At 27.9% G+C, this 24,916-nt stretch overlaps 2 protein-coding genes across 4 annotated transcripts; both read right to left on the reverse strand.

Annotated features, from left to right (window-relative positions):
• Nucleotides 1–11,025: 11,025 nt before the first annotated feature.
• Nucleotides 11,026–15,259, reverse strand: LOC112756902 (replication protein A 70 kDa DNA-binding subunit B-like). Of its 3 annotated transcripts, XM_025805508.3 has the most exons (12): nt 15,144–15,259; nt 13,993–14,159; nt 13,628–13,895; nt 13,431–13,527; nt 13,210–13,331; nt 13,016–13,100; nt 12,776–12,908; nt 12,490–12,644; nt 12,224–12,353; nt 11,922–12,110; nt 11,578–11,823; nt 11,026–11,429 (listed from the first exon to the last, which is right to left on the reverse strand). In XM_025805508.3, the coding sequence occupies exons 2-12, from the start codon at nt 14,140–14,142 to the stop codon at nt 11,259–11,261; spliced, it is 1,746 nt and encodes a 581-aa protein (XP_025661293.1). In that variant the 5' UTR covers nt 14,143–14,159; nt 15,144–15,259; the 3' UTR covers nt 11,026–11,258. The 3 variants fall into 3 exon arrangements, with proteins under 3 accessions (XP_025661293.1, XP_072077935.1, XP_072077933.1); XM_072221834.1 differs by having other exon boundaries at nt 12,242–12,353; nt 13,210–13,527; XM_072221832.1 differs by having other exon boundaries at nt 13,210–13,527.
• Nucleotides 15,260–22,163: 6,904 nt separating this feature from the next.
• On the reverse strand, nt 22,164–24,484 carry LOC112756920 (uncharacterized). The gene is made up of 4 exons (XM_025805526.2): nt 23,677–24,484; nt 23,390–23,524; nt 23,125–23,273; nt 22,164–22,939 (listed from the first exon to the last, which is right to left on the reverse strand). The coding sequence occupies exons 1-4, from the start codon at nt 23,706–23,708 to the stop codon at nt 22,284–22,286; spliced, it is 972 nt and encodes a 323-aa protein (XP_025661311.1). The 5' UTR covers nt 23,709–24,484; the 3' UTR covers nt 22,164–22,283.
• Between the last annotated feature and the right edge of the window lie 432 nt (nt 24,485–24,916).

Genomic DNA, 24,916 nt, shown 5'->3' on the forward strand with positions numbered 1-24,916 from the left:
ATGTAAGTGAACAAAATAAGGAATTACTTGATTTTGAAAAATCATTGGAATTAAAAAAAAAAACCGGATAAAATCAACTCTTTGTGCAAACCTGGGTATAACATCAACACATTCAAGTTCACACATGTCACAAAAAAATGATCCTTTAATTGCACGAGTAACTCCACCACAAAGACAAGATGAGTACCACCATTTTTGTTCCTTTATGACAGAGACTATAGATCCAAGCAACAAACCATATACATCCTATGCAGAGGCCATTTTTAGAAAAGATAAACATATGATTAATAACAATAAATATGACAAAATTGCTCAATAGATAATTTTTGCAAAGAATATTTCATTTTTTATGGCAGTAATAAAAAACAATTAACATTCTTAATTCTTTAATAAATAAAAAAATTCACGTAATAAATATTAGAATATACTGGATCGGGAGTTGCACAATTGAAACCAGTTGAAATAGAATCCAGCAACATCTCATCAATATTGTTAGCATCAATAGAAGCATCAAATGGAATTCGACTTGTATATTTTTCTATTTCAGAATAATGAAAATCAGCTTCACATATTGGAGTGTACGCAGGTGCTTGAAAAGTATCCTACAGTATAAAGAAAAAATACCAAATGAGTACATTTACATAAAAAATAAATAAAAAATACATTGCAAACAAAAATTGACAAATTTATATCTATGAAGCTAAGGAAGCATTATATAAAAGTTACAAATAGAATGTAAACATACATTTATATGTGAATCAACACTCAACCCTAAACCTGTCTGTCTGTCATCCAGTATTGTAATAACTTTGAACATTCCACCAAATTCTTCCTTAATCAACTCTGTGAACTCAATTTTGAGAATTAATTCTTTTCCAACAACAACCTCAAAAAAAGCAGGATGCAATGGATGATTAAAATCCTGACATACACAAATAAGAAGATATAAACCACATAATGAACTAAATATAAAGACTTGAAACTGACAAATAGATGATTGTTTTAAAAAATAAACGTAACTCACATTCAACTCTTTCTGAAACTGATCCAAAGCGACAGAGCAAGATTTTCCAAATAATTTAGTTGCAGCAGCATTAAGGAGAACAAAGATTCCACTTGAAGTACTATCTTCCACAATTATTTTTACTCTATAGCTAAGGAAATGCATAAAAAACAGTTATGTATTATATTTTAAACGTATAAAAAAAAGCTAAAAGCAAGAACAGATTTTGCCAATGCAGAGTTATATTATACATATTTAAAATAAATACCTAGCAATGACATTATCAATATTTTTGTCACAAACTTGACAATAGAAATTGTCATGTGAATGCTTCTGAACGCTGTGTCCACAAACACACGAGAAAGACCACCAATGACCATCACCAACAACTTGTTTAATTTTACCCGCAACAAAGAAGAATCCATTCTAGAAAGAATTGAGCACATAAAATGAAATTATAAAAGTTTAGCAAACAAGACTGGTTTAAAAAATAAATTCAAGTTAAAAATACGACGGTATGAACCACACAAATGAAAAATTACCTCCATCTTTTGTTGAATTAGTTGAATTGTACGGATGCGCCTCCAATCGAATGAATCATGATTAATATAGGAAACTAATGAACCATGAATATTCTTCTTAAAGCTAAAGAAATGATAAGAAGCAACATCAAGCCTACAGATAACAACAATAAATCATTAATTTATAATACTAATAGAAAAAACTTCAAAGATAGAATTAAAACAGAGAAAAAATTTAAATCAAATAACTAACCTCTCAAGAAATCTAACAGTTTCTTGTAAATCTGGATTAATAAGAATATCGGAGACATTCAATACATTTTGTAGACATACTTCATCTGAATAAGAAACCCAAAGATAAAACAAAGATATAAGTACAATAACTTCTTTTACAGAATAATTCAAAGATTAGACATCCTAAGACAAAATTATTCGAGAAATCATTTGTTAATTATAACACAAACCTCCATATACTTTGATTTTAAAAGATTGGAGCACAATAACAGGCAGTCTTTCGAATTTCATCAGAATGGAATTATCCAAAGAATCACAGCATTTTCCGAACACGTTGCATTGGACCTTTTTCCTATAAAATTTGGATTCAGAAACATCAAACTAAAAGGTATATAATAGAAAAAATAATTAAATTTGAATATGATTTTTCCAAAATATAATACCCATCAGCATAGATTTCCAAAATCATTAGCTTAAGCTTCTTTCCATAGTAGTCAACTTCCGTTTGGTGACGAACCGAAGTGATAACTCCTATAAAGTCTGAATAGTAAAAAAATAATAGTATAACTTTAAATTAGATAAATAAAAGATGGAACATATACGATTCTCATTTATATCGACATGATTAAAATAAAAAATTTACAAATAAAATTAGTAGTATTATAATAACATACCTATTAGATAATGGTAATCTGATTTTTTTTCAAGTATTTCGAACATTGAACAAAAACTGAACCCAGAATCACGAATTTGGAGACTTGGTTCTGGTATAACAGTGGTTCCTTTTTGAAAAAGTAGCTTAAAACGATGATGAGTCATCTTCATGATCCCAATATTGGGCACAACAGAAAAACTTGTCATACAAAAAGCACCACCAACATATAAATCATCAACAAATATTGATATGTAAGGTTCTTTGACGGTAGCCTGTATTTTATCCAGCTAAACTCAAGAAAAAAGAAAGAAAAAAAAATTATTATTTCATATTACAAAAAACATGAAAACAAAAGATTTTGATATCAATATGAATATAAATGAAAATAAAACTACTCACATTTTGATCCATTAGTATCATATGAAGCAATTTTTCGTTATCTTCTGCTAATGGATCTGTATAAAACCACAGCCTAACAATTTTCACTCTTAACCTCCACGATTCCTTCCATGCTGTAATACACTTGATCGAATCAACCTTGTCTTCCATATTGTTCTGAAGTTGCATTTTGATTGTAAAGGTATGAACTATGAAAGACTTTGCAAGAGAAACAAAGAACGAAGTTTTTTCTGATAGTTTTTGTCTCCAATCTTCGAAGTCTGAGTCCCATATAAATAAATAAATAAATTTAATTTAGTCAAACACTTGAGTTCAATTTTTTTGATTTGATATATCAACAGCTCTTCTGAAAAACCTTCTCTACACATTTACACCAACTCACATTAGTTTAGCCACTGTAACAGTTAATATGACTACACGTACCTTCTCAGCTTCTCTGCCATCTGAGGCACTCCATCAAATATTGGGAAAGAACAAATTGGTTGGATAGTACCATTTCTATTGATCTATTAAAAAAAAGAAATAAATTAATTACATACATCTTCTCGTGAACTCATACATAAAAGAATGTTTAATTTTTTTAAATAATTAATATTTTCTTTTATAAATAATAAGCTTTTATGATAATTGTAGACAAAAATATAATGTGTATTTGGATTGAAATTTGTAAATAAGAGGTTGCATAAAATAGACTTTACAAAATTATTTTTTATTAAGAGTGAGTTAGTGTTAATTTCATAATTTGGTTTATGTTTAGCAATTTTAGTATAAAATAGATAGCAGTCAAATACAGATGCCGATTTAGAAGGGGCTAGTGGGGTCATGGGTCATGGCCGTCAAAAAATTTTAAAACTTTTATATATTATATGATGATACATTTAAATTTAAATTAAGTTGTTAGTCTAGTGACTAATTAAAATATTTTTTACATTTTTTTAGACGAATCATTTTGATTAATAAATCTTTTTTAATTGTTCCTCCTATTCTTTATTTTTTTCATTAACCATTTGTTTTGATGAATTCTTTTTTTATTGTGCCTTGTATCTTATTAATTTTTTTCTTAACTTTTAAATCTATTATCATATAAAAAAGACTTTGATTTTTATAACAAATTCTAATTAAATAGTAAAAAAGTATATATATATATATATATAATTTAAAATATTTCAATATTTATTTATTTTCTCATAATATTGAAATAATTACATATTAAATTATATATTAGTATGAATATTTTACATATTTTGTTAATTAATTATTTTAAATGCATATACTAAAAATATTCGAATAACTTATCTATATCATTCATGTTACATTATTTATAATAATAAAGGATAAAAATTAAAATTTTTGTTATTATGAATGATATCAAATATAAAAATTAGTTTTTAGTAGAAATTTCTGTTTCAATATAGCATTTATTAATAATTTTTTTAAAAAATAAAAAAATAATATCATCAATTATATAATACAATATTAATTATATAAATATTATTAAATATTTAATTTTCGATTCCCTGTTCAAAAAATTTCTGAATGTGTCCTTGGTCAAGTAAATGTTATTTTAGATAAAAAAAATTATTGAAAAAGACATAAATTTAAATAATTATTTTATACAATATTTTCATTTTATTTTACATATTTAAATAAATTTTAATACTCTTTTTCTAATATTCTCAGTACTTTTTAGTACTCTTTTGGCTATAATTTTTTAGTACTTATGATTCTAATATTACTTCTAGAAAAATTTATTTTATTTAATTTGGTTTGTCTAATGAAATTAATAGAATTACATTACAAAGTTTAAAAAAAGACCTCCATACAAAAATAAATAAAAAGAACAATAAAGAAAGGAAACTCACATAACCAAAAAATAATAATTCTGCATCAGGGAGTATTAGAGACATAGTTATAAAAAGAAAAAAACAACAAAATTCATTGTATAAACCATGATGAGAAAAGTGATAAATATAAAATAAATTTCTTTAATTAATAGTTTAATAATAAAAAGTGAATACAAAACTTAGAATTTTTATTTTCAGGTAAACATAAGCTAGACTAAAGGCATGTTTGTATTTAAAAATAAAAAAAGAAGCTTTCAACAAAACTAAAGTTGAATTTAAAACTCAAAACACTAAACCAAATACACTCGTAATGTTACAAAAGTAAAATAAAATATATAGTAACCTTTATTTAAAGATTTTTTTACAATTATTTATTTTATAATAACATTATAATTACAATATAAAAATATAAATTCAATTATATCATTTGACAATTTAGTAGGATTTAACAACAAATTCAATGAAATAAGATATAAAATATAGAAAACTAATGATTAAATTCAAATGAGAAAATAAAACAACTTACCGAAAATTTTATTGAAAACTTCTGTGAATACTATATTTTCTGTCAAGTCGTCCTCTGGTCTATTCTCATCGCACAATAAAATTTTCAATCCCTTTTTGTACCTCACACGTGATATAGCCACATAAAGTTGCCCATGTGAAAAAATTGGACGACGTAAAAAATAATCCCACAGTTGATAAGGTTTGACCTTGACTTTTGTTAATTGTCATTGCGAAGCACAATGCCAGTGGAAACTGCCTACGTTGAAATTTGAAAGGTAAACCAGAATCACTTGGAATCAAATTTACTCGGGAAATGAATACTCTATCCCCAACATTACTACCAGAAACAATATCTGCAGTAATCACATTTCTTCCAAGACTGTGAACAATAAGTCTAGTACCATTGCATAATCCACCAGCAGGGTCAATATTTCTCAATAAAATAACAGGAACACCTTTTTTCAACTTCAAAGAATGATTTGGTAATCCAGAGCATCTGATCTGATTTAAAAATTCAACATTGATCCAATCAATGTCAATGTCAACATTTGCATCACTGCCACATATGCTATCTGAGCTCAAATATTCTGTCATCTCCCCCGGTAGTAAATTAACAATATGATCATTGACTTCCTCAACAATCTCAATAGTCGCAGCAAGAATAGGTCTATCTTGAAAATATCTAGAATCAGCTGAATTCTCTGAGATATTTGGATATATTGCAGAAACAATATCATGAATTGGATCATCAGTAATAGGAATCGATAGATCTAAAGGAATACGAACAAAATGTCTATCATTAATTATTATACCACATTGAGCTTCTCCAACTTGAAGAATCCACTCTGAGAATAATTTTAACTCATCGACATCTGAATTTTCAATACCACTCTCGAGTCGCATATTCCTACTCAAATTAAACACTTCACAATGCTTCCATAGATAAGAAGAATTTATTGAAGCCATGACAATTTCAGCACGTGAACCTTTAGGTATAACTGGTAAAACTTGTCTAAAATCTCCGCCTAGAACAATGACTTTCCCTCCAAAAACTAAATTTTCATTGGAAGCACAAACAATCTTCATTAAATCTCGAAAAGTTCTATCAACAGCTTCAAATGCTAACTTATTTGTCATTGGAGCTTCATCCCAAATGATTAAAGCTGCTTGACGAATTAAATCTGCCTTTTGTGAATTGATTCTAATTCTACAAACTGATTCCTCATTCAATTCAATAGGAATACTAAACATAGAATGCGCCGTCTTACCTCCTGGTAACAATAAAGAAGCAATACCACTTGAAGCAACATTAATAACAATCTTTCTCTCAGATCGCAATCTAGTTGACAATGTTTTATACAAAAATGTTTTCCCCGTACCACCAAAACCATGCACAAAAAAGAAACCATGCTCTTTATTTGAAACACAATTAATAACCCTATGATATATGCTCATCTGTTCTACTGTCAATTGATGAAAATATGCATCATGTTGCTTCTGCATTTCTGAGATATCATATTGCAATTCACGCACCACCATAGAATTGGAAAAGTGAGATATTGAGTTAACATTAGGAACTGGCATTCCAGCATAATCCTTCAAAGATTTACCATTATTTTGAAGAAGGTTCTCAATCTCAACCAAACAAAAATTCTGTAACTCTTCAGATGTCATTCTTAATCCTATAAAAAAATTCATACAGTGGAATTTATATTTTATTACTTATTATAAACAAAAATCTAAATTATAATATAACATCACACAATAAATATAAAAAATTATTTAAAATTTTATTCCAACGAATAAAATTTTCTTTTCATACCTGGATATTGTAACTGGAGTCTTCTATGATAAAGGATATCTTCAGATAAATACATCCAAGTTTGATTCCAAACAGAGAAAGGCCTACTCATTGAACCTGATAATAATAAAGTTCCAAATAATCGCCTAAGTTGAGCACCTGTACCTAACTCAGCAGCTTCTTTAATAGCTTGAATGAATTCATTATCATCAGTCAACAAACCCAACGATGAACAAGCTTCTTGAAATGTATTATATGTCACGCCACAAACTGTTCTAAGGCTCTTAAAGCTTGTACAACCTCTTTGCACATTTAGTAATAGGCGCATATAAAACAATTCACCAGTTGATGGTGGAACAAAACTTAACCTGCCTACTGAAAATCCCCTTTGTCGTGGTCTCCATTCTCTATTGTCAACAATGTAAACAAAATGTTGTGGGAACTCAACATATGTTAAATGTCTTCCCTCCGAATAGGTCCTGTTAGCTAACATCCAAGCAATAAACATAGTAACCAAATCTCTATTCCTGACTAAAACTGAGCTTATTGAGTCACGATCATCAAAAATAACATGTTGCTCTTTCGGTAAATGAAAACTTAACCTTTGAACAGATGGCCACCGATGATGAATATCATAAGCAAAAAGCCTCCAAATAGACTCACATGGAGATAAGTACCGACAATCAAAGTATTCTCTAATCTCATCAATTGCGTGAGAGTGTTGATTCCCAATATTACTATTACCCAATGTTGCTGTTACGCGATCAGGACCTTTATTAACATATTTGAATAAATATTTAATAACATTCGATTTGTTACAAAACTCCAAATTAATATGAGCACGATACTTCATCAAAAGTAGCGGATTATATGGCACAACAAATCTATTATCAACTTCAACACCATATGTTTTATAGGTCACACCAAGATCACGCCGTTTATATATGGGATATCCTTCTTGATCAAAGTAAGTTTCATTAACAAACTGCTTAGGATAAAACTTAGAACATCTACCGTCTTGCATGCAAGGAGAATTAAACCGAAGTTGACCACACGGACCATGAATCATAAATTTTGTTACCACATCATAAAGCAGAGGATATTTTGCAGGATTAGGCAGTTCCGCACATATCAATTCATCTATTATTTCACTTGATTGCAATCTACTCCTCCCATCAAGCCAAAGCAAAATATGTGCATGCGGCAATCCTCTCTTTTGAAATTCAATTGTATACATTCCTGAAAAAAGAGATTAGACAAGAAAAAACATTAGTTTTAGAAAAAAAAACAAGAATCAATGAAAAAATGAGACAGGTGCACATACCTGCATTAAGTGGCCCAAAGAAAACACCACTTTTCAAATCTTCTAATAAACACTTCATTTTCGCATGAAAACCTCGACATGAAATATCTGGACGCTCAGCAATTGGAATACCATCAACACTCGTATATCTTTGAAATTCAGGCCAATTTGGATTGCACGTCATTGTCATAAATAGATCCGGATAACCAAAATGCTTACAAATTGCCATAGCATCTTGACAATTGTTAAACATATATCTTCTACCACCAGTGAAAGAAGAAGGTAAAATAACACGTGTACCAATTGAGGAAGCTTCTGTATCTCCATGCTGCATAGCTTCTTCAATTCCACTCAAAAATTCTCCACGTATAGTACTTTGTTTCTTCCGTATCTCATAAAGTTGTTGTGACTCGACCATCGAAAAACTATCAACAACAAACTGTTGAAACAATCTTCTAGCTTTATGAATAATGCTTTCTTCTGTCTCTCTAATTTGTAACCGAAAACATATGAACTCCCGCAGAGAAACTTTAGTTCTTCTTCCACGCACATTTATAGTTCGAACACCTCTATAAGGTATATTATTCTCAAAACCATCTTCACCATAGGGAAAAAGCAAAGGATATTGTAATGGCCAGTATACAGGATGAGTTTCATAAATTCGCTTCAATTGGCCATCTATAGATCGAAGAATAATATCTCGCCCTTGATCTGAACTATCAAAATCACCAACAATCAAAGCAGCAATCTCATCACAAGAGGGAGAATTATATGTTCTTCGATCAAAAGATCTATGAGAGAACAATCTAAGACTAAAAATTTCTGATCGGTGATCCTCATAGAATCCTCTAACTCTTCGAAATGACTTTGCTACCACATTATGTTCATCAATCATATGTATTAGACTAACAATCAATTCTGTATCCACATCTGATCCATGGCTGAAAAAATAAACAAAATTATAGAAATTTATAGAATAAATGAATAATAATAACAATCTTATAATATTCATTGCGCTAATATTTAAACAAAAACATACCTAAAAATGCTTTGTCGATTATTAACTTCATGCACTGTGTCGTAAATGTAGAGTTGTGCAAACTTAGGTCTTTCACCATCTGAGGGTAATAAACTACCAATTCTATGATAGTTTTGTCCACTAACAATAAATTGGGGTGGACCCTGACCATTGTTAATAGAACTAACAACTTTACCTCCAAATGATGTGAATGCAAACATACTATTGTATGATCGTATATTCTTTTGAAAATATTGGCTCTTTGCATCGGTACCATTAATTAAATTAACCAATAAATCTGGTGCTCTCTGTAAGAACGGTAATTGAACCTTCCCTTTAGCACAGCACACAGAAAATATAGGCTGATTTTGTCTTGAATCTTTTTCAACACGTTCTAAATACCAAAAAACAGCTCCACACCAAACACATGCACAATCAGGATCACCGATATCAAGACATTCTAAAAGAAAAAAAATATGAAATAAATTATTTTAAAACTTCAATTTAATAAATAAATAAATAAAGAATTAATATAACCTTGGATTTCACTTTGTGCAAATAACGGATGATCAGCAATATCATCTTCTATAGGTCTAATACTTATGGAAGGATCAATTACATCTGTTAATAAAATGACAATTTAAAAAAAATCCTAATCAGAAAGAAAATTATAAATTATTATATTTAATGAAAATAAATAAATATAATATATGTAAATTTTTTAAATTTTACTATAATACTACCTGACATAGTAATAGATGAACTTGTTGGAAGACAGCTAGCTAGAAATATTGAAAAAGATTATAATAAATTAACAAAAACAAAAAAATGTTGGATCATGCACATTTAAAACAATATATTTAATCAAATTACAAACACTTACAATAATTAAATTGAGTTGCTTGAGTTACAACTCTTGCCTTAGTAACTGCATAAGAAACCAACAATAAATTGGACGAAAAAATTTATGAACCACAACATTAACTAATATAAAATTTTATCACTAATAAAACTACATAAAAAATCAAAAAGAAAAAACTTGCAATAACACACCTCCTCTTTGTTGTAACTTGAATGCTTTTTTCCTCTTCAAAATATTTATCCTATTCAACCTTGCCAAAGCAAAATCAGTAGGCATGATGAATAAAAAAAATACAATACTGACCTCCACAAAAAAAGTAAGTTCCAAAGAATGATATAACTATTTAGCAGCAGCAATCTAATCTACTTAAAACGCACTCATGAACAATGAAAATAACTCTCTCTCTATGTCTCTCCTTACGCATGTATCGATATATATCTGTATATCTAAAAGAGTTAGATGTCTTCTTCATATCCTTTTATCTTATTTAAAAAAAATTAATTGTTTAAAATAATTGCCACATTGCTATTTGTATTTGGCAAAAAAATATTTAATTAAAAATCATTGTATAGTTAAACATTGGCGAACTCTAAAGTAATTATCATATTTGATATTCAATGTCAATTATCGGTAAATTGAATTTTAAAAATAAATAATTATCATCATACAATGCAAATTAATAAAGCTGCTGCATATTATAATTAATATCATAAGAACTACATTCATTACTGAAATTCACAACAGTGGACATATACATCCACACTATGACTTATATCTACACTCCTCCAACTATATGACACTGTGTCCAATATCTAGCAAAGCAGATTTTAATGTAGCACATATTCTCTTTGAAACAAAAAAGATAAATATAACACCTAGGACAAAAGAACCACTAATCTGCTTGAACATTGTAGAACTTCAAAACGCAAAAGTTCTTCCAAAAAAGAAAGAGGAACAAAGATGACTCTCCTAGCAGTTGGACACACCTCAAAAAAAGAGGAAGATTAATAAACTTCATACATAATTCACCATAACAAAGATAAAACCTATTACATAAATCTAACTTCATAGAACTAAGACAGCAGCTAGCTTTCATCCATAAACACCCATCTTAACTATCTTCAATCTTGATTATTTTAGAGCAATGAGCAACAGTATCCTCAAGTTCCTTATCAAAATCAGCCTCAAGATTCCTCTTCACCTTTAAAAATACTGCATCTTTGGGAACAACATTAGGCACATTAACTTTCCTTGAGTCATCTAAAAGGTGTGAGAGCAAATCCTACACAAGAAAATAAAACAAAAAAAGGAAAGCACCCAAAAAAAAAGAGGATCACCCAATTAGATGAAAACCTATTGAAACTCCACAGAAAACTAATTATAATGATGAATAAGAATTATTAAAAATCAAGCAATAAATCAAGTATCACCTGAGTTTCATCAACATCAGACCGAATAAGTGAGCCAATATCATCCGACAGCACTACATTTTCATCACTATCAACAGAATGATCTTGAATATCAACCTCCTTAACACCTTCCATATCTAAGTGTATATCATCAAGTCCAGCAACATTTGCTTCTTTTTGAAGAAAAGATGACATGACAGTATTCTCTAAACATTTTGTATTAGAAGTTTCACCCAACTCAGGACCAAACACAGGAACATGTGCATCCTTTAAATAATAAGACAAAAGGCACAAAAGAGGAAAGATAGATATCAAAGGACTGCGACAAAAAAATGAAACATGGCACCTATAAATAAATTAAGTACCTTCAAAGGTGTTATCTCAGTCTGAGCAAGTTCAAACATTGAAATAATTGCAGCATCATCACAAATCCTCTTCACACGAAAAGTTCCAAAATATCTATCAACACCAAGAGACTTAGTATCCACTTTCAGCAAGACTTTTTTACCCTCCAAATTTCTAAAAATGATAGGGTAGTCATCCCCACAGAGAACCTACAAAGAAAGAAATAAATGCAACCATCAATAAAAAAACCATTTTGAACAAAACCAATAAATTACTTTCTGCTTTTCTTTCATTAAAACAGAGAAAGACAAATCTGACACACCTTTGAATCTTTATGTACCTCATTAAATAGGTCACCACATGTTTTTTTAACCAAATAGGTTGTTTCACGATCAAAGAGGACAAATATACCCTGTCCAGTTTCATCTGATACAACTACCTTGAGCCTATACCTACAAAAGAATGAACTACGATCATAAAAGATAGTAGTAAATGAAAAAGGTCTATTCAACACATTAAAAGACCAGATTACTCATAAATAAAAATTACAAAGTAAATAAAAAAAACAAGAATGTAACATGACAGAACCTTGGGATCACATTTGTCACATGATGCATGCACATATCACAAAAGTAAACACCAGATTCAGGATGTACTGTCTTCCCACAAACACAGGTAGAATACCACCAGCACCCCTCTTCTACAACATCAGTGATAGTACCTAAAATGACAAAGGTTCCATCCTACAAAACATAGAAAATAGAAGCCAAATGCATAAAAAACCATAAAAATTTAAGAATCAAAGTTTCAAAGGATTTAATAATCAAGAACGAAAACAAATAACTACAAATCAGATAAAAAATTTTTTTTTAACCTCCTTGTTTTCTTGCAACTCATCTATTGTAGATTTCTTAGTCAACCTCATGAAGTCATCTTCCAATGAGATAGTTTTTCCTTCATTAGCAATAAACAGTGGCTGGGTCCCATTTATCCCTTGTTCTACCACGCTAACAAAATGACAATGAAGGAACAATCTTAATGCTTTTTTCAGCATATTCAAACATACATAAAAAATAAATAAAACTAAATATATGAAAAATAGTACTACACAAACCTCTTCCTGAAATCAACAACAGCTGCCAAGTCAGGATTAAGATATATTTTTGTTGCTTTCATGACATTTTGTAACCCAGGTTGCCCTAAAAAAGAGGAAAAAAATGTTAGCAACCTTTCCAAAAAAATCTTATACCAACAATGTAAGAAAAGAGTTTAAAAAAATCATGATAATACAATATTCAACAACAGTACCTCGAAAAAGCTTAACTTTGGCAAGTTGAAGAATCACTACTGGTTGTTCAACATAACCAGAAGAAAGAAAATGATTTAGTTGATCCACATATTCTCCAAACAGGGCGCACCTAAGCACCATCCTACAAATAAAACACAACAAATTGTAACATAAAAAATAGATAAAACAAAAAATAAATGAAAACCATATGCTGAAATAAGAAAGTAATGAAGCAACGAACTTTTGAGAAGAAAGCTCCACAACAACCATCTTGATTGTTTTTCCATCTTTATCATAACTTTTTTCCTCTCCAACTAAAGTCAGCAACCCAATAACATCTGCAAGTACATTAAAAAAACCGCAAAAAAGTAGAATAATATATAACACGATCAACAACACATAATCTCAATAATGGAAAAGAAATACAGAACCACTCACCAACTAAATAATCATGATCTTGACTCATTTGCAATATCTCCTCAAAAGGATATAGAGTAAAACAGACTCTTGGTATGATATCATCTGGTAAAGTTGTTACTATTGTTCGGAAGAGGAAGGTAAGCTTAAACTCATGTTTTGTAGCTCTATAAGAGCCATGATTTGGAACAACAGAGAAATAGCACATCTTGTAGCAATTCCCTTCAATAATATTATCTTTAAACCTGTTGATAAGTTGCTTCCTTATAGTGGCCTGGATTTTGTTTGACTATAAATAATAAAAAATAAGAATACATATTAGTCAGCAACTAAAGAAATATCAACAATATGCTAACTCAAAATAAACTACAAATAAAATCACTAACATTTTCATCCACCAAAATGAGCTCCATTGAATTTGGAGAATCTGGATTTCCAAAGCTTGGAACAATCCAAGCCCTAATTACCCTCACTTTAAGCCTCCAAGCCTCTCTTGGAGGAACTATCTTGCTAATAGCATCAAAAGATGGACTCATTTGAGCGTACTAAAACACTTGTAGAAAAGAAAACAACAACAATATTAAGATATGTGAAAGATGAATAAAGCCAATGATCTGCACTACTCTTACCACTTCAACCCTCTTTTATAGACAACGCTAGATGAATAGTTTCAAATTTGAATTCAATTTTTTTAGCAAAATGGGGGGAAGTAAAGATTTTTCACCTTGCAAATCCAAAAAGAACTGAGGTTTCTCATAGACTAATTTAGGGTTTTCTTGGAAAAAGAAATGATGTGATAAGGAAACTACCATTTTTGATATCACAGAAGTTTATACTGACAACCACCAACTACTCCACATTCACACATCTCACATCTCCATAAAAGATCTCTATCAAACATCAAATCAAATAAGCCTTCATTCTATAGAGAAGACACAAGCAAAGAAAGATGAAATGAAAATCATAAAGCATTTACATGATGTATAATTAAAAAAAATCGAATTTAAAAATAAAAAAAAATAAAAGAAGAAATCTACAGGATCAATGACACTAGATATACAATCACAAACCTTATCACTTGTCAGAATTGAAATCCAGATTTTGGGAGAAAATCAAACAACCACCAATTACCAAAACCACTTCTACGTCATACATCACAAATATCTGAATGCTACAAACCACATCTTAAAAACAAAATCATGAATAATCTTCCAATGAAATAAATGAAAAAATTCGAATTTAAAAAAAAAAAAGAAAAAATCTACAGAATCAATGACATCAGATTTACAATCACAAATCCCATCTCTTGTCAGAATACAAATCCAGATTTTGGGAAAAACCAAACAACCACCAATCACCAAAACCACTTCTACATGATACCAAAAAAATATCTAAATGCTACGAACCATACCCTAAAAATAAAATCATGAATAATCTTCCAATGAAATAAACGAAAATATATCAGAGAGAAAAATATAAGTAAACAATCGATGAATTGAACATCTAAGTCCTGAGATTTCTGCATCAAAGAGCACACCTGTGTAACCCTTCTCATTCCTAATATTTAACCCTAGCCACTCTTTTTCAATACAACGTTATCTTCTGGTATAGTTCACTTTTATTACCTCACCTTTATAATAGATTGGATTCTTTTTATTTTGATTTTTTTTAAAACCTAATTTGGTCTTTTTTTTTTTAAGCTTGTAACCATATTTTTCTGAAATGAGGGCCTTTAATCTTTTTGATCTGTATACACAAGCACAAAAACATGAAGTGTGGGCCAAATATAATGAAATGTCATATCCACTACTTTTTTTGTATATATTAAAGCCTAAAAAAATTACCAACCCTACTAAAACCTATAAATATAATTGGTAGTGATTGAAACCTAAGACCTACACTACAAATAGATACATAATTAGATACATAGATATAAAACTGAGATGAAACTTGTGTTAAAAATAATTTTACAAAAAATCTAAATTATAGGAAAATTCCATGTCAGCTTGTGCTCTTCCTAGTTTACTAGTTTAAAAGATAAAAGTAGGTGACTTCTGTGATGGCATGGAATTCTATAGCTAAGGATGGCTAAATTTGACTGACCAATCTCGTAATGACATGTAGAAAAATTTTTTTTCTATTTGTAATGTTGTAGCACAAGTACAATAACTAATAAGTAAATTATTACAAGGACCTTTAGGGATTTTTCTGGCCAAAAATATGTTTTTGTTATATCGACCTTAATTTGAACGGACCAAATATGAAATAGAAAAATAGTTGGATATATAAAAATATTATAAAATAAATAAATATAATTTTTAAAAATGCAATATAAACTAAAATGAATAGGACATTATAAAAAAAAGAGATGTCATTTATCTTAGAAATTAATTAAAAGTGTATGTCATTATTTTCACTATTAAATCATATTTGTAAGTGCAATTATATAGCTTACAAAGGATATTTTTTTCTTTATTAAATAAATATATAATTAATTAATTATCGTTAAGAATGTATTTAAATTATTTTTTATTTATAATTTAATATTTTTATAATAGTAAATTGTCCGTCGTAAAATAAAATATATAACGGAATCATTTAGTGAAAAATTTCTAACACTGATGAAATAAAATTAAGAATAATGAGTTAATAATTTTTGTTATTTTTTATTGTATTTTTATGAATCAATAGAAATATAAATTGTTAGTAAAGTTGGTGTATTTTAAACTTGTTTTAATAATTCACACGCCCTGATTGCATATCTGTTATGTCAATAATGGCACCTGAATAAATTTTTAACTGAATTTAAGCGTTAGTAATTATTAAGATTTATATTTTTTTATCATAATATATATTTTTTACCAAAAAACTATAGTTCAAATGTCTTAAGTTTCCTCATGTTTATCTAAAAGGTTGTAAAAAGTTATAAGTTTGAGTCTCTTTATTTTCGGTAAAAAATATTTTTACTTAAAAAATTACTTTTAACATATTAAATACATAAATAAGTACTTTATATTCTTGTACTTAAACATAATTGATAAATAAAAAATTATTTTTATATAAAATATTCAAATATCAAATTATTTTAAAAAATCTTTAAAAAAATAATTATTTTAAAAATTCACCCAAATAAATATTTAATCTTATTGAAATTAAATTGAATTAATAGTACAAAGTCATTTCAATCTATTTCAAATTAATCCTTAATGAAGTAATTTAATACGGTTAAATTTCATATTTTAAAAGATTTTTCAATTTTATAATAAACCAAGAGAGCAAATTACTTATTAAAAAAATTAACATAAATCATAAGTGACTTAGACAAATTTATTCCTGAACAAAGATTTATTAGAAAAGTTTTTTTTTGTGACTATTAAGAAATTATGTTTGTATTTTTACGAACTTCACACGAATATTTCTTTCTAAAAGAGAAAATATTTATCTTTTTTAAAGATAAGAATGAAATTTTATATATAATACAATACAATAGTATCTATTAAATTAGATTGCATTTTAAAATACCATATTCATCTTTTTTTTTTGAAACAGCCGACCAAAATTTTCATTTCATGTTTTCATCCATCTATACTAGACCTATGTAACAGAAAAAAAGTTATTGGTTGGGAAAATCTCCCAAATATCCTTGCAGTAACCTACTCTCACTTACTGCGCTCAACATTGATATGCTCAATAGAAAGATTCTTTTTGCCACATGTTATTATAATATTAGTCGGTCAAACTTTAGCCACCTTTAGCCACTTAATTCCATGCTACCATAGAACTCATCTTTTGAATTATATTTGAGACGAAATTCTATTGTGTTGATTAAGTCATAAATTAAACAAGGCTTAATTCAATTATGAACCATTATTCTAATAAAAAGTATAGATATATACCTATTGATTTTGTGAGTGTGTTAATCCTCTGATTAACAAGAGACAACTTAAAATTTGCAGCAACGCTGTGTCCTTGAATCAAATCAAGAGAATAATCAGCAAAATTCAAGCAAATGCCCACAAGGTCCTCATCTATATACACAATAATGCGCCTAAAAGTAATTCCAACATTATAAAAATGATCAAAATTTATCAATGGGCACATACACAATAATATAATAATATAGTGTTTTTATATAACATTGAAATGGGTATTCATAATTATTTTGAGAGTACCATGTGTAGCAATCAACAATAAAATATTACGCCTCAGTCTCCAACTTGAAGAAATTGTTGATGGTCCATGTGAATTTCTCAAACTTCTCATTCATGGTTTCATGATTCAACATTTCCACAGCCCTCCAATAATGGTTACAAAATAACTGAAAATATTTTTATAAAGTGGTAGTAGGTAAGTGAAATCTTCGGGACTTTGATTTTTATAAAATGTCAACATACACTTGGACATTTTATTTTTATAAGAAGGGTTTAACTAATATACGTCTTTAGTGCACCCGATAAAATTACCAATTAAAAATATTTTTATAAAAAATAATACAAAATTTAAAATTTCAATATAATTATTGTGTATTTATTAAAATAAAGTATCTAAAATTTTCTATTACTAGCAACCTTAATTTATACAAGATTAGCTAGACCCTTATAAGGATAAGAAATTAGGAAATTAATGTTATTTATTAACAGAGCATGAAGGAAAAACGTACAAGTTGAAATAAAGGCAAAGTGCAAAAAAAACAGAAGGTAGATGGATATTGAAATTCATATTCATATTCAGAGGAAAATGTTAACAATAATAATGATGGTATAAAATTAAACGAGTCTGAGAGGTTCATTTTCGAGTTATGATGGTACATTGGTATCGATGTCTAATTTAATTCGTAACACAGTAATCACTCTCTTTTTTTGTTGAGCATGCATTGGAAAATGTTAACTGTAATAATGTTAGAGTCGTACCCCGTACGTCTATTTGAATTATGTTTACTAGACATGAAATATAACCGGAGAGGTGGAAATGAGTTCGATAATGTATACCCAAAAAAAAAAAATTAAATTATGATAAAATTAACTAGATTTAAAAATGTATTTTCAAAAAATTTTAAATATTGAATTTTGATATGATTTTTATAAATATAATTAAAAATACAATATTTTTTTTAAAAATTTGATAATTTTCCTCTATTTTTTTTGTAATTTTCTTTTGTAAATAAATGAAATTAAAAAATGAGAAGTTTAGAGATCAAATTTTACATGAATTTTCTAAAATTATTCAAAATATTTATACAAAAATTTGATTGAAATGTACAAATCATATTTCAAATAGAAAATTTTTTTACCTATAAAAATGTAATCTTTTATATTTTTGTCATCTGTAATTTTTTAAAAATATTTTGTCCACGAATTTTTTAGAATCATTTTAATAATTTACTCAAAAACGTAACTAAACAAAGACATTTATATTTACTGTTTACTAATATCAAATATCAATATATGATAATGACATAATCTCTTGTCCTTGTTATTATTAACAATTTGAAAATTATTGTATCTTTTAATTTTTATAATTATTTAAATAATATTAGAAAAAATTTTTTTTACCAAAGATAAAAAAATTCAAACACCCGATTTTTTAGATGAATATGAAAAGATTATGCCATTTTAGCTATAATTCATTGGCAATATTAAAAAATTATTGGTTGATAAAAAAAATATTATTGTATAATTATAAAATTATTTTTTAAAATAGTCAAATAAAACAGTTTTATTTGTTGCTATAAACAGGGATGATCCAAAAATTTTAATATGGAGGAACTGAATTTTAAATAATTTTATTCTTTCCATAAAGATAATTAACATATAGTTATTAGAGTTAATTTTTAAAAAAATTTATCAATATATATATATAATTTTTTTCATAATTTTATTTTTAATATGATAATTTCACAAAAAAAATATAATAATATCAATAATACATTATAAAATTTAAAAATACCAATAATTTATAGCGTGTTTAGTTAAAAATTATTACATATTTTATTAATTAAAATTAATTCTTTTAAAAATTTTAAAAAATTTGAAAATAAATTATAAATTATTAATTATTAATTATTTAAAAGACATCGTACTCTTATAAAATACAATATATAAGATATCTTTATAAAATTTTTTCTTTTAACAATGTAAATTTTGAAGAAAAATGAACATTTTTTACAAAAAATAATATCTAAAGTATATCATGTGATTACCAAAATATAACTACGTAAGTCAATATTAATATAATAATATAAATATTAAATATATTAATATAAAAAAATAAATAATTTTTTTAAAAATAAATATAGAGATTACTATATAAAAAAATATTTGAAAGATATAAAGACTTGAAGGTATGATATTAAATTAGTTAAATAAAAAATATTAGTGAATTAAACAATTAAGACATAAATCCATCACATAGTAAAAAATAATACATATAAATCTATTAAATTATATTTTTTTTTTATTTTTTAAACACATATCTCATATATAATAAGTATAGTATCTTAAAATTTGGGAGGGGAGCCGAGGTTACTACTTGTCCCCCTTTAGGTCCATCCCGGATTATAAATACATAATAAAAAATTAAATTCCAATAGTAACACTATAAAAATTATTATCTAAAACTATCTAATAAGATAATTTTAAAGTGTAACAAATTTTGACAATAATTTTTATGTGTATTATAAATTAAGTATTTTTAAGAAAGGGTTCTTATATGTATTTTTTTATAATTATTTATACAATATTAAAAAATTATTGCTTAAAAATAAATCATTATAATAGTCAAAAATTATTATTTAAAATAGTAAAAGAAAATAATTTTATTTTGTTGTTATAAATAATAAAAAATTAAATTTTAACAATAGCACTATAAAAAAATTATTGTCTAAAATTATCTAATAAAAGAATGATTTTAACGCATTACAAATTTTGATATTGTTAAAGATCATATTTATTGGAGTGAACATTTCACGGTCAGGATCCATTCTCCTTCAACTGTTTTATCGTATATATTTTAACATTATTTTTCGACAAATCAAATCCAAAAGATTCAAGTTCTTTCAACAATTTGAATATATAAAATACATATTTTATAAATAATTACGATGGAATAAAATTTGATAAGAGATATTAAATAAAATTTTAAATAAAATTATTGAGATTGATTTAAAAAAATTGAATGTACATAAAATCTTACGATAGGAATTATTTTATTCATTTTCACAGATAGCGCGAATTGTTCTTGTGTAGATGAACTTTTGAGGTATATATATCTCGGCTTAGAGGAAATTAAATTTGTCTCTTTATCTCCAAAAAATGTATACACAGATAGCGCGAATTGTTCTTTTGTAGATGAACTTTTGAGATATATATATCTCGGCTTAGAGGAAATTAAATTTGTCTCTTTATCTCCAAAAAATGTATACTTTGGCAAAAAAAATACGAAGGGTGGGTACCTGCAAAAGACATTCCGACGCTCAAGTCAGTAATTGTTTAAGCAAAGATGGAGCTAGATGAAATATTATAAGGGAAAAAAATATTTACATAATAAAATAAGACCAAAATAAGATTTTAATAGAGATTAAACTGAAATTTACATATAATTTACATGTAAAAATTAAAATTAGGGGTCATTGCCCCTTTGTCACTATGTGGTTCTGCCACTGTGTTTAAGAGGTATAAAGATTCTATTATTATAGAATGTTAAACTTGAAATAGAACATATCATGTATGTATGTGTTTTGAGATGTAGATCAGAAATTGGTATTTTTTATAGACATGTTGATTTTATAACCTTTGGTCATTAAATTAAAATAATAGTTATTAAGATCATTCGTTATAAACTTAGAATGAAAATAAATAGAGTCGAGTTATAACTCATAATATATAATAAATAATAGTTATTAAAATCTTCCGTTAAAAACTTAAAATAAAAATAAATGGAGTCGAGTTATTATAACTCATAATATATAATAAAAACCGAACTTTGATGAATTAATATTTATTATAGTAAACATTGCCTGTCAGGATCCATGTTCTCCTTCAATTTTTCCACCCCATAAATTTTAACACTATTTTTCAACCAAGTTAGATCATCAAATCCAAAATATTCAAATTCCTTTCACAAATTCTGAATTATGATCATGAATTTGTTCAACAATGAAAGAGAAAGGAGAATCATTATGAGTTTATTAATATTTTTACAATACAAACTCATATTCAAGGGATTAATTAACAACTAATAAGTCTTTCAAGTTTTTCTTTCATAACCTTTCATGATCAAGTGAAGTTCATATGTTATCTATTAAGGGTCTCATTTGAATCTCGGTTGTAACATATAGAAAAATTATATGCTCAAATAAAAATATATATTAAAAATAAATAAATATAGAAAAGTTTAAACACTCAACAAGATTAGTTTAACTGAATGACAATAATATGATATGACAAATTATCATATTAATTTAAAAAAAAAGTTACAAAAAAAACCAAATTAGAAAAAAGAGAGAGAAGAGAGAGGCATATATATGTAAAAGATCAGAGAAGGAGTAAATATTCATGTAGGATCCAAATAACTGATTTCACACTAAAGTAATTAATCACTTAGATACAAAATTAATAGCCAAGATTTTTAATTAAAGACATTCTACACAAAAGTGAAACCAACCTAGCTATGTAGGTCTTCAATATCCCAACACATCATTTAAGTCTCTTTCTTCAAAACCTTCTTCAGCTTTAACCAATTCTTCTCTTGCCACTTTAAGATCAACTTCAAGAGCTGCCACATTCTCCTTCATTTTTTTCACATGCATAGTTCTCTCCTTATGATTCCTCATGCCCAAAGCACACTTAACATGAGGCTCCAACCAAGCCAAATCATCAAATCCGAAAGCAATGACTTCTTTCCATAAAACTTGAAGTTCCTTGCAACCTTCATCATTCATATCCTTCACCTTCTTAGTCTTAAGAAAATGTAACACTCTTCCCAATGCAATGAATCCCCACTTGGTGAACATAGAACTATGATTTTTGTTCTTATGACATTCAATGACTGATGGATGCTTATGACAAGCTTCCTCTGCCAATTGAACAAAACCTTTTTCGTTTGTGTTCTCAAAATCTTCATAAACATGAAAACATGATTTTGAGGAATCATCAATAATAGTGTTACTAGTTCCATCATCTAACTGGTTATGATGATGTGGTGATTCCTTCACGAAAAATTCGGCAACAATGATCAAATTATCATTAAAAGTAAGTTCTAGTGGATTCAAAGACGTCCTCCAACTGAAAACACAACTTCCACGATGAGTATCTTCAGTGAATCTTACTTGTCCATCTTGCATAGTAAAAAGAAAAATTTGACTAAATTAAAAATTGAGAGCTAATAGTAAAAGAATCTTAAATCTTAATCTTCATGCTTATTTAATTTTATTTTATTTTATTCAATTTCAAATTATATTTGAAACGAAATTCTATTGTGTTGATTAATTCAGAGAACTTAAACATAAAAAACATAGATACCTATTGCTATTGATTTTACGAGTGTGTCAACTCTCTGATTAACAAATGAGAACTTGAAATTTGTAGTGATGCTGTGTCCTTGAATCCAATCAACAACATCCAAGATAAAATCCATAAGGCGGTTCTCATCTATAGCCACAGAAATGCTCCTAAAAGTAATTTCAAAATTATAAAAAAATTGTCAAAATATATCAATGGACACATACAAATAATATAATGTTTTATATAACTTTGAAATGGGTATTCATAACTATTTTGAGTGTACCATGTATAGCCACCAAAAACAAACTGGTACTTATCAAACTCCACCAGCACGGAGAAATTATTGTTGATGGTCCATGTGAATTTCTCAAACTTCTCACTCATTGTTTGATGATTTTCCATAATTCTTACAAAATAACTGAAATATTATCATACAAGAGTAGTAGGTAAGTGAAATCTTAGCGACTTTGATTTTCATATAATAATTCTTACATTTTATATTTTTGAAAATAAGAAATTAGGAAACTAAAGTTATATATTACCAGATCAGAGTATGGAGGAATTACGTACCAGGTTGAAATAAAGGCAAAGTGCAAGGGCATAGAGAAAGAAGAAGGATATTGACAAAGTTCAAATTCATACTTATATGGTGAGTTCTATGGTAGTATAGAATTAAGTGGTTAAAGTTGGCTAAAGTTTGACCGACTAATATTATAATAACATGTGGTAAAGAGAATCTTTTTATTGAGCAAATCAATGTTGAGTACAGTAAATGAGAGTAGGTTACTGCAAGGATATTTGGGAGATTTTCCCAACCAATAACTATTTTTCTGTTACATAGGCATAGTGTAACACCCTACTACACAGTGTTTTATGCTTAAGTCATAGAACAGAGGTAGTGTGGTATTACAGACCTTTAATAGTAAGGATATACATATAATACTGAAAGAAATAATATACTAGGAGCCTTGAAACAGAGCGGGTAAACAAAAATCGCAAAATAAAAAGCGCAACGCTCAAGGAATAGGATTACTTGCGTGCTAAGAAACCTAATAGGAACATGATAAAACAATAAACGAAGGGATAAAGAAAAGCCAAGGAACAACATAACTAGCCTCTGACTCAGCCTGCGAAGCTAAGGCTGGCCGGAGGATACATATATACATATAAACATACATAAGTGTCCCCAAAATATACCAAAATACCAAAGTAAACTCCTATCTCTCCCTCAACCTCTAAGAGGAGCAGCATACATAAGTTACTTGGAGAGTAAGCTACACATATACATACATATATACAAATAGAAACCAAAATATACCCAAGGACTACTTCGCTTTCCAGAATCCAGACGCCTAGCGAGGAGCCTCTCGACCTGCATCTGAGAAACAACAATACAATATGGAATGAGAACCGGAGGTTCTCAGCATGGTAAAAGTGCCACGCGTATAAGAAATACGGTCCTGAGAATGCCATAGGCAATCCTAGAACTCCGTTATTCAATTAACCAACTTAAGTACTAAACAGAAGCCATAAACAGGGGTAGGTATTCTAAATCTGCCTAACTTACTCAAGTTCAAGCTTAACCTAACATCAAACCATTTCCTCCGTTTTCTCCATCCTTTCATCATTCAGAATGTAACAGAAACAAGCAACCAAACAAGTTCACGCACAAGTAATGATCAAATAGTACAAATAACAAGTATAACAAATAGCAGGTAATATATATCAATTAGGCATACCCAAAAAAATGCATAGCAATCAATACAAACAAATGCATATGATGCATGCCTGTCCTATGGCTGATGGGGCC

This window comes from Arachis hypogaea, chromosome 2 (genome assembly GCF_003086295.3).
Source record: "Arachis hypogaea cultivar Tifrunner chromosome 2, arahy.Tifrunner.gnm2.J5K5, whole genome shotgun sequence".
In the NCBI taxonomy this organism is placed as follows: domain Eukaryota; kingdom Viridiplantae; phylum Streptophyta; class Magnoliopsida; order Fabales; family Fabaceae; genus Arachis; species Arachis hypogaea.

Bases quoted from the DNA above. Each gene is read 5' to 3' on its own strand.
- LOC112756902 (XM_072221832.1), bottom strand. From the start codon at position 14,142: ATGAGTCCATCTTTTGATGCTATTAGCAAGATAGTTCCTCCAAGAGAG. The intron at 12,645-12,775 runs GTTAAAAAAAAA...TATGTTTTGTAG, and splicing joins AGTTGCAAGAAAACAAGGAG to GATGGAACCTTTGTCATTTT. The intron at 11,430-11,577 runs GTGATACTTGAT...TTTCTTGTGTAG, and splicing joins CTGATGTTGATGAAACTCAG to GATTTGCTCTCACACCTTTT.
- LOC112756920 (XM_025805526.2), bottom strand. From the start codon at position 23,708: ATGCCCTTGCACTTTGCCTTTATTTCAACCTG. The intron at 23,525-23,676 runs GTACGTAATTCC...ATAATATTTCAG, and splicing joins TTTGCCTTTATTTCAACCTG to TTATTTTGTAAGAATTATGG. The intron at 23,274-23,389 runs GTACACTCAAAA...AATTACTTTTAG, and splicing joins GTTTTTGGTGGCTATACATG to GAGCATTTCTGTGGCTATAG.